This window comes from Sycon ciliatum, chromosome 3, assembly GCF_964019385.1.
Source record: "Sycon ciliatum chromosome 3, ocSycCili1.1, whole genome shotgun sequence".
Lineage (NCBI taxonomy): Eukaryota > Metazoa > Porifera > Calcarea > Leucosolenida > Sycettidae > Sycon > Sycon ciliatum.
The window spans coordinates 7361704-7377253 of NC_088645.1; the positions used below are offsets into that span (position 1 = coordinate 7361704).

General features: G+C 49.2%; 2 protein-coding genes across 2 annotated transcripts; both read left to right on the top strand.

The window, feature by feature from the left end:
- Positions 1 to 512: 512 nt before the first annotated feature.
- LOC135812414 (uncharacterized) lies at positions 513 to 6876 on the top strand. The gene is made up of 2 exons (XM_065325789.1): positions 513 to 3932; positions 4024 to 6876. The coding sequence occupies exons 1-2, from the start codon at positions 513 to 515 to the stop codon at positions 6874 to 6876; spliced, it is 6273 nt and encodes a 2090-aa protein (XP_065181861.1).
- Positions 6877 to 12175: 5299 nt separating this feature from the next.
- On the top strand, positions 12176 to 13963 carry LOC135812415 (testin-like). Its single transcript, XM_065325790.1, has one exon. It carries the CDS (start codon positions 12176 to 12178, stop codon positions 13796 to 13798), a length of 1623 nt encoding a protein of 540 aa, XP_065181862.1. The 3' UTR covers positions 13799 to 13963.
- The last annotated feature ends 1587 nt before the right edge of the window (positions 13964 to 15550 follow it).

The window sequence follows — 15550 nt, forward strand, 5'->3', positions numbered from 1 at the left end:
CGTGACACAAAAAAATTAAAAATTAAAAATTAAAAATAAACAAAAAATATTAATCCCGTAGTAACGCAACAGACGTTACTTCAGTATCGTTTGGCGCTAGCCAGGGCTCACACAGTGTATGATTTATGTGTCTGTTTTCACTACAATCATTCTCTAGTTCTGTAGGTCATGTATGGTATCACTCATGCGTGAAATCATGTGATCATCAACCCTGTTTTTCCCGGGCTTGTGCTCCTGTGCACGAGACGTATGCTTCAGATGTATGGCCTTTTTCCCGCTGCACGGCATCTCACGTGCAGAGTTTTTCCGCGTGCAGTGCTCTAGCAGCTTTGGTTTTGTTGTTGTTTTTTTCTTTCTCCTTGTCTTGAAAAGAGTTCATGGTGAACAGTGGTTGAATCCAATTCTAAGTTTCTTCTCAGTTTTAGCAGTGTCTTATGTTTGATATTCTTAGTGCATACAGTCTTCCAGAGAAAGAAAACAAACATACTGGTCCTTCGAGCCGGATCTTCAGGATGGACGAGCAGAGTGCCATACCTGGACAGCGAGTCAGTTCAAGATCAACGAAGGGCAAGCTGCCCAAGCGATTTATTTCCTCCGACGCAGACGTCGGAAACCTAACACAGCGAAGACATGATGAGAGAGGTGTAAGGACTAGTGCATCCGAAAGAAGAATAGCCAAGGAAGTCGAGAGACTACAGGCGGAGTTGGACAAGGAAGCAGAAGTGGCGAAGTTGCGACAAGAGTCGATCGCCATCCAACTCGATCTAATGAAGAAGGCAAGCACGGTGGAGAGGGCGAAGTCTGAGTTTCGTCGCCGCTCTTCCGCATCTGCTTACAGTGAGAACAGCAGCGAAGATAGAAGTGTCTACTCACCTTCCGATTTGGACCGACCAGTGGTCGGCACAGGACGTGGGTCTACACCACAGTCAGCTGATGGACTGGTCGAACCGACAGCCACAGTTACAGACGCAGCGTATGCGTCGGGTGATGTTGAGGCAAACCCGGTGGAGATGGTGCTTGGGCAATCGCCAATAGTGCCACCCAGTGTTACTGGTTCAGCAAGTTCAGATGCTGATGACGACGAAACAGAGGTGGATAGTTGCAGCTCCGACTACAGCAGAAGGCTGCCTCTGTGGTATGTTAGAGAACTAAGGAACAGAAAGTCGAACTCAGAACTGGCAGGGGACCAGCAGCAGCAGCAACAACATGTCAGCAGATCCACACAGCAGTTTGTTGTCAGGAATCCAGGCAGACTACAGCCAACAACTACCCTGTCAAGGGCAGTAAGGACACCAGCACACCCAGTGAGCAGCAGACCAGTGCCAGCAGTGAATGCTGCTGTTCCGTCACCACCTGCTACTATCAGTGCAGTAGGCAGTAGCACCACCAGTGGAGCATCAGCAACTAGGCCGCATGGTGTGGACGGTCTCAGCGCACAGCGCGCCGTAGCCGCATCCAGTGCAGCGCCAACTCAACGCTCTGGCTTCGTGAGCCAGGCGTTCGCACCAATGACAGCACTTACAGCAGCCGCCCCTCCGTTTGTGCCGAAGCCCAGCGTGACGGTGCACGGAGCAGCTACCAGTAGTCAGCCGACAATCTCGCGTGAGGTCAGACCCGGCCTGACATACACCAGCACACCGGCGTATCCATATCAGCCTATGCCTGTACCACAGTACATGGTTTCAACAGCAGCACCCCAGTACCCGAGTAGCCAAGCACAAGCAGTGCCAGCCCACCAAATCGGACAGCATCAGGGTGCCCCGACAGTGACGCCGGCCTACCGCCCGAGTGGCCACCTCAAGGCACTGAAGCTGCCCATGTTTGATGGCAATGAAGACAATTACGTGAGATGGCGGCAGAAATTCATGGGACTGGTCGGCGCAGATCCGAATGTCACAGAATACTACAAGATGGCACGCCTGAGGGAGGCTCTCGCGGGTGGCTGTGCTGAGGAGCTGATAGAAGACGTCATGGACGGGCCGGGGGCCTATCAGGCAGCCATGCAGGAGATCGAGGCCTGGTATGGTGGTGAGGATCGTCAGATCGAGCGGCACGAGCAGGAAATCATTACGTGGCCGAAGATCACTACCATGAAGGACACTGAGAAGATAAAGAAGTTCGCATTGAAGCTGCGGAGTGTCCTGGTGAACATGAGGTCATGTGGTATAACCCCTGGCCGAGAGCTCTATCTCGCTGCAACGGAGAAAGTCCCGTCGTCAATGCTGCTCAAGTACTTTGAGAAGTATGATGACCAGAAATGCAATGTACAATCATTCGCGGACTGGCTGCTTCACGTCGTGCACATGATGCGGAAGGTGGACGAGCGCCAGCGCAACAGCTACAAGAGCCAAGCAGTGTCATCCAGCAGCAGTTCGGACAAGCGCCAGGCTGCTGCAGAAAGACAATCCGCTTGTGGCAGTCAGAGGACCAAATTGTCAGAGCGCCGTCAACACTACACTCTGACAACAGCCGCCGAGAGCAGCGAGCGGAAGTCAGCCGGTACTCCGAAGAGCTGCATCAAGTGCGGTAAGCAGCATCAACTTGCAGACTGCCATGAGTTCGCGAAGATGTCAGTTGCTGAACGCTGGAGCTTCGTGAAGCCCCTCAACATCTGCATCTGTTGCCTGAGACCGGCTAAGCATCGATCGGCAGAGTGTCGCAACAAGCCCTGCGACATGTGTGGGCGGAAGCACCACAGAATGTTACACTCGGAGAGAAAGCCCAGCGAACAGGCGCCGGTAGTTAAGGCACAAACCGCCGAAGGTGACAAAGCGGGTGCACATTCGTCTGCTGCCGTCAATGTCGGAGCCAGCTGCTTCGCGAGTGACAGTCTCTCCCAGTCTCAGCACGTATTGTTCATGACAGTGCCGGTGACAGTGAAGAATGGTCCTCACGTCGTCGAGGCTACCGCACTGCTAGATTCGGCATCATCCGTCAGCTTCATCAGAGAAGACCTGGCCAAGCAGCTGAGTTACAGCGGAGATGTCGAAACACTGACGACTACCGTACTAGGTGGCAAGACCATCCGAGGTGACCGTGAGAGAGTAGCGGTTACTATCACCCGACAGGGAGGCGACGAAGAGTCTGCATGCTCTGCCTTCGTCCTTCCAACAGTGACTGGTGCCATCAAGCCTGTCGACTGGAACGCGCAGAAACAGAACTGGACGCACCTGAGCGACATCAGGTTCCCAAGGCACCAGCAGCATGCTCAGGTGGACATCCTCATTGGACTCAATGCGGCACAGCTTCACACGTCCCTGGAGGAACGGCATGGCAAGCCTGGTGACCCGCTAGCTCGGTTGACACCACTCGGGTGGGTGTGTTACGGCGCAACTGACAACTCCTATGACCAGCCCGAGATGACATGTGTTGGTGCATCTCTCGTCGGGTCTACGCAGGACCTGAGACTAGATGAACTTGTCAACAGCTTCTGGGAGTTGGAGAAGGTCGGCATGGGTGAGACATACTCAACACCTGATGAGCAACGGGCAGAACAGCTAGTGACCGAGTCGATTCAACACGATGGATCGCGTTTTGAGATGGGCATCCCGTGGAGTGCGACGAGCGGGATTCCGAGCCTCGAGTCCAACGCAAAGCAGGCTGAGCAGCGGCTTCAGTCGTTGGAGCGCTCGCTCGCCAAACGACCGGCTGTGTACGAGGCATACCGGAACGTGCTGTCAACCTACATGACGAAGCACTACATCGAAGAAGTTGAGCCCACCACAGCGGCAGAGGACGGAAGTGATCAATGGTATCTTCCCCACTTCCCAGTCGTGAGAAATGATCGCGTGACCACCAAGGTGAGAGTCGTCTTCGATGCGTCCGTCAACTGGGGAGGTACGTCTATGAACGAGGAGATGTATGCTGGCAGAAAGACACAGAACAATATTGTTCACGTCCTGCTTCGCTTCTGCCTGGAGCCGGTGGCCCTGGTCGGCGATATATCAGAGATGTTTCTGCAAAATCCAGCTACGTCAACAAGACCGCAAGTACCACCGCTTCTTGTGGCGGCACGACCCGCAGCACGAGCCGAAGGTGTACCAGTTCAACCGCATCGTCTTTGGTGTAAAAGCGTCACCGTACCTGGCGGGTAGAGCTCTCGAGGAGACCTCCAACAAGTTTGGCCATCTCTACTCAACTGACGTATCGGCCGCGGTCCACGATGACACTTACGTAGATGACCTACTCCATTCGTGTGCTGATGATGACACAGCCAAGCGTGTGCGCCTCGAGGTGAAGTCACTACTCCATGATGGTGGATTCAACATCCGCAAGTGGCTGTCCAATTCTGCAGCAGTAATGGCCGATGTTCCAGAGGAGGATCGTGCGCCAGGAGCTGTTGCCGAGGTGGGTGATCACAGTCACAGCACGCTGCCATCCACGAAGACTCTAGGTGTCACCTGGAATGCTGAGTCCGACAAGTTCCTCTTCGTCTTCTCCGGCTGCGCAGCTGAGCAGATGACCAAGAGGACAGTCCTGAAGGAGATGTCCACAGTATTCGACCCGCGAGGACAGATCTGCCCGTTCACGATTCGCTCGCGGATGATGTTCCAGCAGCTATGCATCAAAGGGTATGGCTGGGACGATCAACTGGACGAGCATGATGCCAAGGCTTGGACGCAATGGTTCTCGGAGCTACCCTCACTCTCAGCAGTCCAAGTCGACCGGTGTTTCAAGGTGGCCACTCTCGACCCCTCCACTGCTGAGATCCAAGTGCACACGTTCACCGATGCATCTGATGGAGCGTACGCTGCTGCTACGTACATACGGTGCCAGTATCCAGACGGAACGGTGAAGACGACGCTAGCCCTGGCGAAGGCGAGACCATCTCCAATCCGCAAGCTCTCCATCCCAAAATTGGAGCTGAAGGCAGCGGTCCTCGGCACGAAGCTGAGCCTCGAGGTGGAGAAAGCACTCAACCTGCCAGTCCGAGACCATGTATTCTGGACGGACAGTATGAACGTGCTGTATTGGGTCAGATCTCACAGCCGGAAGTTTCAGACCGACATCGGGAACAAAATCTCCGAGATTCACGCCGCTACCTCTGGAGCTCAATGGCGTCATATCCCGGGCCGACTCAACCCCGCAGACCTGCCAAGTCGTGGATTGACAGCGGAGAAGCTAGCTGACAATGAAGTCTGGTGGTCCGGACCGGAGTTCCTGTCGTCGCCTCCCGATCAGTGGCCAATTCGAGAGATCACTGTGCCATCATACGTCGGTGGAGAGACGAAGCGAGCCCTGGCATCTGCGTTTGTCACAACAGCAGCGGAGCCTGCACAGTCTCGCTTGTCACCAGCCAGGTACTCGTCATGGAAGAGACTTCTTCGCGTGACGTGCTGGTGCCTTCGTTTCCTCCGCAACTGCAAGCAGGCAGCTGGATCAACCAAAGCCAGTGCACCTGCCACATCAGATGGATTGCTGCAACCTCTCCCAGCCAGCAGCACAGAGGGGAGTTGCGACTGCAGCGGCAGTTGTGTTCCAGTACCGGAGCTGTCGGCTGAGGAGATGGTACTTTCAGAGAGGTACTGGCTCTCCGTTTCTCAACGCGAGTCCTATGGGCGCACCATCAGCCGTCTTGAGCGTGGCCAACCACTTGAGAATGGCGATCCGCTGCTGCCACTGAATCCAGAACTGGATACAAGTCAGCATCCTGCAGTGCTGATAGTCGGCGGACGGCTCGATAATGCTAGCACGAAGGTTACGGCATGCACACGCCGGCCCGTGATTCTCCCACCTAAGCACCAGATCACCTCACTCGTCATAGCATCGGAGGATGAGAAGTGTCATCACGAATTCGGAGTCAACTATCTACTCGCAAATCTCCGACAACGCTATTGGATCGTCCGCGGGAAGCAGGCAGTGAAGTCGCATCGACACGGTTGCAACGGCTGCAGACGACGGTGGAACAGGCCAGCATCCCAACTCATGGGACAGCTTCCTGAGCAGCGTGTCGCTATCACTGAACGAGTGTTCTCTGGCGTTGGCGTGGACTACGCCGGGCCGTTCTCGACAAGGCAAGGCCGTGGACGAAGCCGTGCCAAGCGTTATCTCTGCCTATTTACGTGTCTGGAGACACGTGCGTGTCATTTGGAAATGGCTTACGACATGACGGCACAGGGGTTCTTGATGTGTTTCTCCCGATTCTGTAAGAGGCGAGGCACACCGAAGGATGTCGTCTCTGACAACGGCGCCAATTTCGTCGCTACTGAAGCAGAGCTGCGAGACGCCGTGGAAGAGCTGGAGCACTCTGAAGATGTTGCGGCAGACATGGCGTCAAACAAGATCAACTGGAGATTTAATCCACCAAGCGCGCCACATCACGGAGGTGTGTTCGAGTCTATGATCAAGCTGGCGAAGCGTGCAGTGTACGCCGTTCTCGAAAATGGAGTGTGCAGTGATGAAGAGCTTGCGACCGCATTCGTTCATGCGGAGGCTATGCTGAACGCCCGACCTCTTACGAGTATCAGTGACGATGCCGAGGATCTAGAGCCGCTAACGCCACTGCACTTCCTCGTGGGTCATCGCGATATCCACCACGCCATCGATCATCTGGAGCCTGACGGACAGCCTGATCCACATGACAGGTGGAGAGTTGTACAGCGCCTAACTCAAGACGTCTGGCGAAGGTTGGTGAAGGAGGTGGTTCCAACGTTGAACGTCCGGCAGAAGTGGCAGCAGAAGAAACGCAACATCAAGGTGGGCGATGTCGTCATCTGTGTTGACGCACACACCCCTAGAAATACCTGGCCACTCGGTCGAGTGGTTGCTGTATACCCGGCTGAGGACGGTTGTGTACGCGTAGTGGACATCAAGATCCGCAAGCGGGTGTACCGACGTGCTATCAATGTCCTGATTCCACTCGAGAGTGAGCAGTGAACTGTTAGCAGTAGTGAACAGTTTCGCTCCGTGTGAACTGCTAGCAGCAACGAACAGTATTGTACAGCAAAGTGACATGTTCTTAGGGAACATTGATATGGTCATGCACCCGACTTGGAGATCATTATCTGCTGTTTTTCTCATCATCTTAAAATTCAAAATTGTTCTTAGGTGACAGTCCAATTCTCCGGCGTTGGCCGTTCCACTCAAGTTTGGTGCAGCGTTCAATCCATGCTATACATGTAGTGTGATCTCTTCTGTTTACGTTAGCTTGCTCTCATCCGTCAACCATAGTTCTGCCTTATTCGAGCAAAGAGGGGAGAAATGTATGATTTATGTGTCTGTTTTCACTACAATCATTCTCTAGTTCTGTAGGTCATGTATGGTATCACTCATGCGTGAAATCATGTGATCATCAACCCTGTTTTTCCCGGGCTTGTGCTCCTGTGCACGAGACGTATGCTTCAGATGTATGGCCTTTTTCCCGCTGCACGGCATCTCACGTGCAGAGTTTTTCCGCGTGCAGTGCTCTAGCAGCTTTGGTTTTGTTGTTGTTTTTTTCTTTCTCCTTGTCTTGAAAAGAGTTCATGGTGAACAGTGGTTGAATCCAATTCTAAGTTTCTTCTCAGTTTTAGCAGTGTCTTATGTTTGATATTCTTAGTGCATACAGTCTTCCAGAGAAAGAAAACAAACACACAGCTTTGGCACGTCACATGCATGATGAGCAAGCAAAAAAGCATAGCGTAGGGCCCTGAGCTTCCAAGCTCTCTCGTTATGTAAACGACTCCCTGCTGTATGGGGAGATTTTCTGGAAAGAAATACGAAGTAGGGAGACGAGTAAATGCAATCAGAATGGATGTTAGTTGCCGTCAGTATAATAATAAGAAGAAGAACGCCCGTGTTCGGCAGAGTCAGCGCCGGTCCCATAGCTATGCAGAAGACATTACTTCAGTATCTCATAGAAACGTTTTTGGAATGCAATGATGTAGCTAATCAAAGAAAAAAGCATTTCCATCAGCTCTAACAACATGCACGATGAGCTAGGCAACAAAGCATAGCGCAGGACCCTGAGCTTCCAAGCTCTCTCGTTTGGTAGCCGTGCTCATTTATACCATGTTCTCATAATTTCTGCTTTTCGTGTCATTCTTGCTTCTTGTGTTTGTTTGTTCTCCTCTAGTTCTCTTATGTTCGCGGAGAAGGCGGAGAGCCGGAACACAGAACCTCTTATTTTTAATTTTTTTCTTTAATTATTTACTTTTTTACCAGGCGTGGGCCATCCCTGATCAAAGGTGCCAAATATTTTACGTTTTTCAGAAAAAAAGTATTTTCATCTCTAAAAAAAACCCAGCTGGCCACAATATTTGTCGTATTATGTATACGACTCCCTGATGTATAGGGAGATTTGGAAAGAAATAGGGAGACAAGGAGGAAATGAAATTAGAATGGACGTTAGTTGCCGAATAGGTGATAGGATGCGTCAGCAAAAACATACTTTGGAAGAGAGATCCCGTCGTCTCCAAAATAAGGGTGAACGGGCGATTCAGAACTGGTCACAGGAAACGTCGGAAGAGAGATCCCGTCGACTCCAGAACGCCCGTGATCGGCAGAGTCAGCGCCGGTTCCAGGAAACGTCAGGACAGACATCCCGTCGACTCCAAAATAGTTATTTTTCCGTCTAATTTCGTCCACTTTTGGTTTGCTCCTTCTTTTCTTTTTCAAAACTCCAATCGGCCAAATTTTAATGACGGTGAAAAGTTTCGTTTCGAGATCGGCCAAAGTTTCTCATCAGCCAAAATTCGTTGATTTACAGTATAAGGAGATAAAAAGAAAAGAAGGAGCAAAAGTGGATGAAATTAGAGAAAAATAACAATCCGCAGTAAATTCTGCAAATACTTTTGCCTAACTCATATTCAAACTGATTGAAACGTTTTTGCAATACAATGATGTGGGCAATCAACGGAAAAACACATGGACAGGAGACTGCACTCTTGAACATTATCCTTTCATGTTGTCACATGTTGCACGTTGATACTATTAGTGTATTGTAGTTACGAATTGTGTACAGAACTGTCACATGCTGCAAGGGCAGTATTGTCAAGACATGCTAGGTCGCTTGCAATATTGGTGCGTTGCGTATTACTGCTATGTATTTCGCGAGTGTAATATTTATTTGTTAGTCTGTTAGAATTACATCACGAGTGCATGTCTGTTACGTCTACGTCGAGACACATTTTACGATACAGTAATTGCTATGCGTGTTCGTACCACGCCATGTTCACGAGCGGAATATCTTGTGAATTGTTCTAATGTATTATATAAGTAGAATTGTTGACACACTAATTGGTTGCAATGTACATGTACTTACTAGTACTTGATCCGTTGCATTATCGCCATCCGCGGCAACTCCGCTACGATCTACTTGGCGAAACTTACTCTCGCTGACAGGGTGTGCTGTCACCCTGTCGCTGGGTGCAAGCACCCCTTGACAGACACTGTTTTCACCTCCGTAACCAACAATTCTTTATTCTTTCACTCCAGCACATTGCAAGTCATTATTAGTTTCTGCTTGTTCTGCATTTCAAATTATTGCTTTTCTTTTCGTTGCATGCACTCGTACTCGTCCGCGCTGCACGCGGACTTTGGCAGTCGCCATTATTTAGTATCTCTATGGCTACGATGATCATGCATTTTCTGTACGCTGCATTTTCTCTCTATGCCACGTCGTTGTGTGCATGCATGCAGCGCAAGCCAAATGCACGCACGCTGCACGTTTTGCCCAGGACAGCGATTTGGCGATCGTTGTTCGGTGTGTTCTTTGGTGTTCTTGTTGAAAACGAGTGGTAATGTAGATTAAAGGAGTTTCTGGGTTTTTGTGGTCTGCCTGACGATGGTTAGTTGCGGGACCAAGTCGCACCGCAACAACACATTTCCATCAGTTCTAATAACATGTACGATGAGCTAGGCAAAGAAGCATAAGAGCATAGCGTAGGGCCCTGAGCTTCCAAGCTCTCTCGTTATTATTAAAGACTACGAGGTGATTTGTAAAAAATTTACATGGCATATTTTTACAAATCGAGCAAAATATCATTGTTGAGGGCGATTGCACTCTTCCTATGAAGTGTTTTTGTTAGTCCAACAGACACGTGAGTTGCCATTATATTGTAGTTTGTAAGCATCAGTAGCGTTTAGCGGAATTGTCTTCTTCCACGGCCTTGTGAGATATCAAACATGGATCGAAATTCGTGAATTTGTGGTCAATGAGGTAAAATATCCCTCAATGGATGCTTGAAGGACGTCCAAGAGCCAGCGAGCATATTCTACGGCAGGTGGAAACCCTAGGCTGGTCACCGATGCCAGGAATGAGTCTGTCACACCGTCAAAGTAGCAGGGCTGAAGAAGAGATTAGCCAAAAAGGTTAAGGTCAGAAACTGCAATTTTGACAAAAGATGTCTCTCACTCAACTATCATGAAAGGTGATTCAAATCCAAGTCCGAAGCTGCTGATGCTTATGGCATACAGGTAAACAATTAGCTGTTCAGTAGACCTACGTATGAAACTCAGCTTGCTACCTCAGAAGTGCTGGTAGAGATTCACGATGGCAAAGCCTGCTGGAAATGCGGCATGAATGTATGTTGGGTGTTGACGGCGGAGCACCCATTGAGGGTGGTCTGCAGTCTTCTTCCAACACAGAAGTATATGAATGAGGTGAAGGAGTCACTGCACTTGTCTTGGAGAGTATGGAAGCCCCGACATTGTCAGTATGTGCCGGTTAAATGCACTGTGGCCCAGATGCACGAAGGCACCCTGTCGTGGGACGGCTGGCGCGCATCATGGATGGTATCTTCGCTTAGTGTGGTTATTTCACGCACGAGGATGCACTGCAAGTTGAAAGAAATGGGGCAGCAAGATAAGGTCTGCGTGCTCATGCTGTACAATGCCGGCAGGCGGTCAAAGATATCCTACCGTTTTGAACCGCAGTTGACGATGTACAGAAACCAATACGTTGGGCAACCTGCAAAACCAGTCTGCTTTCTCTGCATGTGACTTGCTTCAGATTTACATGTATCTTGATTTCCCATTGCAAGCTTATTGACACATTTAGGTCATATTTGTTGATGTTAGACCCTATTTCACCGACTTGTAAAATTTTGAACACACTTTTTCGGGGTGAAAAAAAATGCATGCAAAGCAACCCCACACTGCACTGTGTCTAATGGACAATTCATTAGCCTAGTTACATTGCACAAGTTTATTTTCAAATACCGGAACACCTTGGCTCAGTTCAGTTTTAATATTTCCCGTAGTGAGAGACGCCCCAACAAAATTATCCTCCCCAAAGCCTTGACAACATCCAAATCACTTTTTTTATTCAAAACCTCCCTTTTATGGAATTGTCTCCCACCCACATTGACTTCGGAATCTTCTGTCCATGTATTCAAGAGAGAGCTGCGCAAACATTCTTGTCAGTATTCAGGTCTACTCGCTGGCATGCCGTTACCCTGTTCATCGTAGTCCCCCCCCCCCTTCCCAATCTGTACTCTCTTGTACCATCATCCTTCAATGCGACGGACCACACGATAGGCGGTCAGCCTTTGGGTCATCCTAATAAAGTTATTATGTTTGTGGTGTTCGATCAAGAAGTCCATACGTGGATAGAGGACATACAGAGTGACAGATTGAGACCATGCACACTTCAAAACTCGCCAGGGTAACGAAATGATAGCCTTTTTTACTTTCATGTAAAATTATTACAAATCTCCTCGTACCACGCCAAGCCAATCCATGACACAGCTACATATACAGCAGGTCATATGGATCCTTTGTCGGACAAAAGAACACTCGTGATCCTGCTACGACAAGATTGTTGCGTACGGTGACATTATCGTACCCCAGGAACTACGGTATATTTTCGATTTGTACAATTTTCGGCCACCCATGTACGGTACGGTGATGTTGCATTGGAACGTGATTATTGCCAGCCATGATACCGTACGGTACATACGGGACACGCTATGCTGGCAATTCTGTCGTCATATCACAGTGCATGTAGTGTGTGTGTTTAGCTGTGATCAGGTGAAGCTGTTGAATACGCTGACGAACCAACAGTGACTATTACTATTAATATTATGGTAGCGATTCTGCTTTCTGCATTGCCAACTTGACAAGTTGCAGTTGTTTGTTGTATCTAATCGTTGGTTGTATCTAATCCGGCGTTACCTCCATTTAGTTTCGTTGTACATACATGTACAATACTTGTGTTGCAACTAGTTGCCCAGCTAGCCTACTACGTGACGTAACTATGCACGCCGGAGGTAGCTTGCCTGCAGCAGTGCAGTTTGATGAAGGCGGTCAGCAGAAGAACGCCAAGACTCCACTTAGCCCTGCAGCCAAGAAGCCAAGCATATGGGCAGGCCGCGGTTTCAATCGCGTTAACCCCGGTACCAGCCTCACGACCGTCAATCACAGGTTTGGCATTCTGCAACCCGTGGTCGTGGTTCAAGAGCAGGCGAAGTGCACAGAGTGTCGCCGCTGTCGCGATGGCTACAAGCCGCATCCCTGGCGCAAAGTGTGTCGCAATTGCTTCTGCCTGACGGAACTACACGAAGGAGCGCTTGTTCAAGGCGGCAATCAGTCCGGTCATGGCAATGGCCTGGCAAGTACCGGTCGTGTCGAGCCTGATGAAGATCGAGTCCAGGCTGTACGACAAGCATTAGCCAGGGCAAGGCTTGGAGAGGCAGGGATATCTGCTGATACGACACTGTGGCAAGCAGAAGAAGACGCTGACGTACACACTGTGGATGAAGCGGCCGCCATCAAGTACACCTGGACACCGAGGGGCCTGTACACAGCGGATACTGTGGAGCGCTTCATGCAAGAATTGCCCAAAGAACTCCGCCCTGTCACCACCCCGCAAGGAATCAAGCAGTGGCACCAGCTGCAGGTGAACCAATTCCCACTGCACGACGTTAGCGTAGCTAATAGCAACGACGACCAACATGCGGCCACTGGCAGACAACAATTCGTTGCGATGCGCGAAAAGGAGTTTGCGGAAGGAACCGTCGTTTTGAGCAAGCCGAACGAAATCTGCGAGCATTGTAGCTTGGATATTGCTGATGGCTCGATGGCAGTTCACTCCGAAAAGCTTCCCGGTAAAGCGTGGCATCCTTCCTGCTTCGTCTGCAGCACTTGCGACGAGTTCCTAGTCAACCTTGCCCATTACACACATGCCGGTAAGGCGCACTGTGGTCGCCATCACGCAGAACTGACTCACCCGCGTTGTGCCGGCTGTGATGAACTGATCTTCGACAAACAGTACACGCTGGCCGAGGGTAAATCCTGGCATACGGATCATTTCTGCTGCTTCTACTGCGACAAGCGCCTGGGACTGCACGAAGATGAGTACGTTGCGCATGATGGTCACGTGGTCTGCCTGTGCTGTTACGATGAGCGACTAGCCAAGACTTGCCACTCCTGCGACAAGAAGATTGGTGCTGGCGACAGTCAACTGTCTTATGGCGATCATCATTGGCACGAGCGTTGCCTGCGATGCGAGAACTGCAGCGACCCAGTGAATCCTGAAGACTTCATCGTGACCCAGGGCAAGGTCCACTGCCAGAGCTGTTACGGAAACTTGTTCCTGGAGCAGTGCGCAAAGTGCGAGCAGGCGATTACCGGTGCGTCAGTAAGCGCCATGAAGGGCAAGAGGTATCATACATGGTGCTTTCGCTGCTACGACTGCAACGCCGAGCTGGCGGGACAGAAGTTTTACAAGCGTGATGACGAGTTGTATTGCAAGTCTTGCTACGACACTCGGTTCGCAGTAGCTTGTAACCACTGCCCGGAACTTGTCCGTCGCGATGGTGTTCGATTCCGTGGAGCCATCTATCATCGAAAGTGCTTCGAGGAGTTGATGGAAAACTAAGATAACACGTGACTACGATAACACGTGACTAAGATAACACGTGTAATGGTTGAAGGATCACGGACATATTCAGACTGTCTTGCACATTCTTCCACTCTTCCTCTAACTCTCTCCACTACGTCCATATTTCATCCATTCTTGTCTTTGATAACCGTTTGTAATGTCTACTCGCTAAGACTCGACTACAGTGGTTGTTGCATGCACAGCAATCTGTTGTTGTTGGTGTTGTTGTTGTTGTTGTTGTTGTTGTTGTTGTCTTCGTCGTCGTCGGCAGCGGCGTCGTCGGCGGCGGCGGGGTCGGGGTCGTCGTCGCGTTGTCGTTGTCGTTGTTTGAACAACAACAACAACAACAGCAGATTGCAATCTCTTCTTGTGTCTCATGATCTGTCCGTTTCATACACTAGTAAGTAGAAGTACTAATGTAGTATTAGTTTGCCCGCCAGGGCGTGATAACTCATAATTGTATTCTCTCTTTTGAAGTCTTTTCTGATTCCTGTGTCATGCCTTTACTTATGACGTTTCCTTTGTCCGACACTAATCTGCTCTGCGTGGTCACTGTCATTATTCAGATCCCAAGCTTTCAAACCCATGTCGTTTTCAGCCCCCGGCAAGTTTTCCACATTATTTTCCTATGCTCACTAGAAATAAAATGCTCTTTTCCTAAGCTCATTCTGCAGACATTTTGAATCCACCAATCTAGTTTAAGCTTCACTCTAAAACGTTTTGAGCCACGTGTTGCTCCTCTCGCCACAAACCTAACGTTGGATGCTGGTCTGGAGGAAATGTAGAGCCCAATAATAATAATAATAATAATAATAATAATAATGAAGTGCAAGCCTCTTTTACGGGCAAAAATTAACACAATGTATTAAAATGCAATACAACATACACTGGAGAAGAAATCAGGAAAATAAAATATGAGCTCAAAAATGGAACGAAAAATAGCAAATAGAATCAAAACTCACAATGGAATCAAACTCACGATGGAATCAAACTCATGATGGAAACTACAACCCAATGAGTTGGAAAACCAACCACAGAATTAGATATTGGGAATAGAGTCAGACACAACAACAACCGAAATCAGTACACCAAAAATCTGTCCTACAAAAAACATATAATAATAATAATAATAATAATAATAATAATAATAATTGACTGTATATAGTATCATGTTACAGTGATGGAGAGTTACTCTTAACTCGTATCCATATGTCTTTTTCTCTTCCACATTTATTTATGGCTCAACATCCGAGTTTCAAATAATAATAATAATAATAATTTCAACGTAAACAAATTCTTTTTCTGCCTACACAAAATCGGCCTGGTGGTAAAAATGTAAATAGACTCCAATACACGCAAATACCTTTGACTACGTGAACGAGACCAAACAGAAAAGCAATCATCAGCATAACTAGAACGACAATCACTATTCTGAACAAGATGGTTGGCGATAGAAGATTCATACACCCTAACAACGCTACTAGAACCAGCAGGCAGTGCCAGCAACGGACGTGCCTTTGGTACGGACATCTACATCGGCCTCGTCTGGATTGGCAGTAGCGGCAAGGAATGTCAGGTCGGTTTCATTGTCACGTAATTCCAAAGTATGTACTGGTTCTAGTAGCGTTGTTAGGGTGTATGAATCTTCTATCGCCAACCATCTTGTTCAGAATAGTGATTGTCGTTCTAGTTATGCTGATGATTGCTTTTCTGTTTGGTCTCGTTCACGTAGTCAAAGGTATTTGCGTG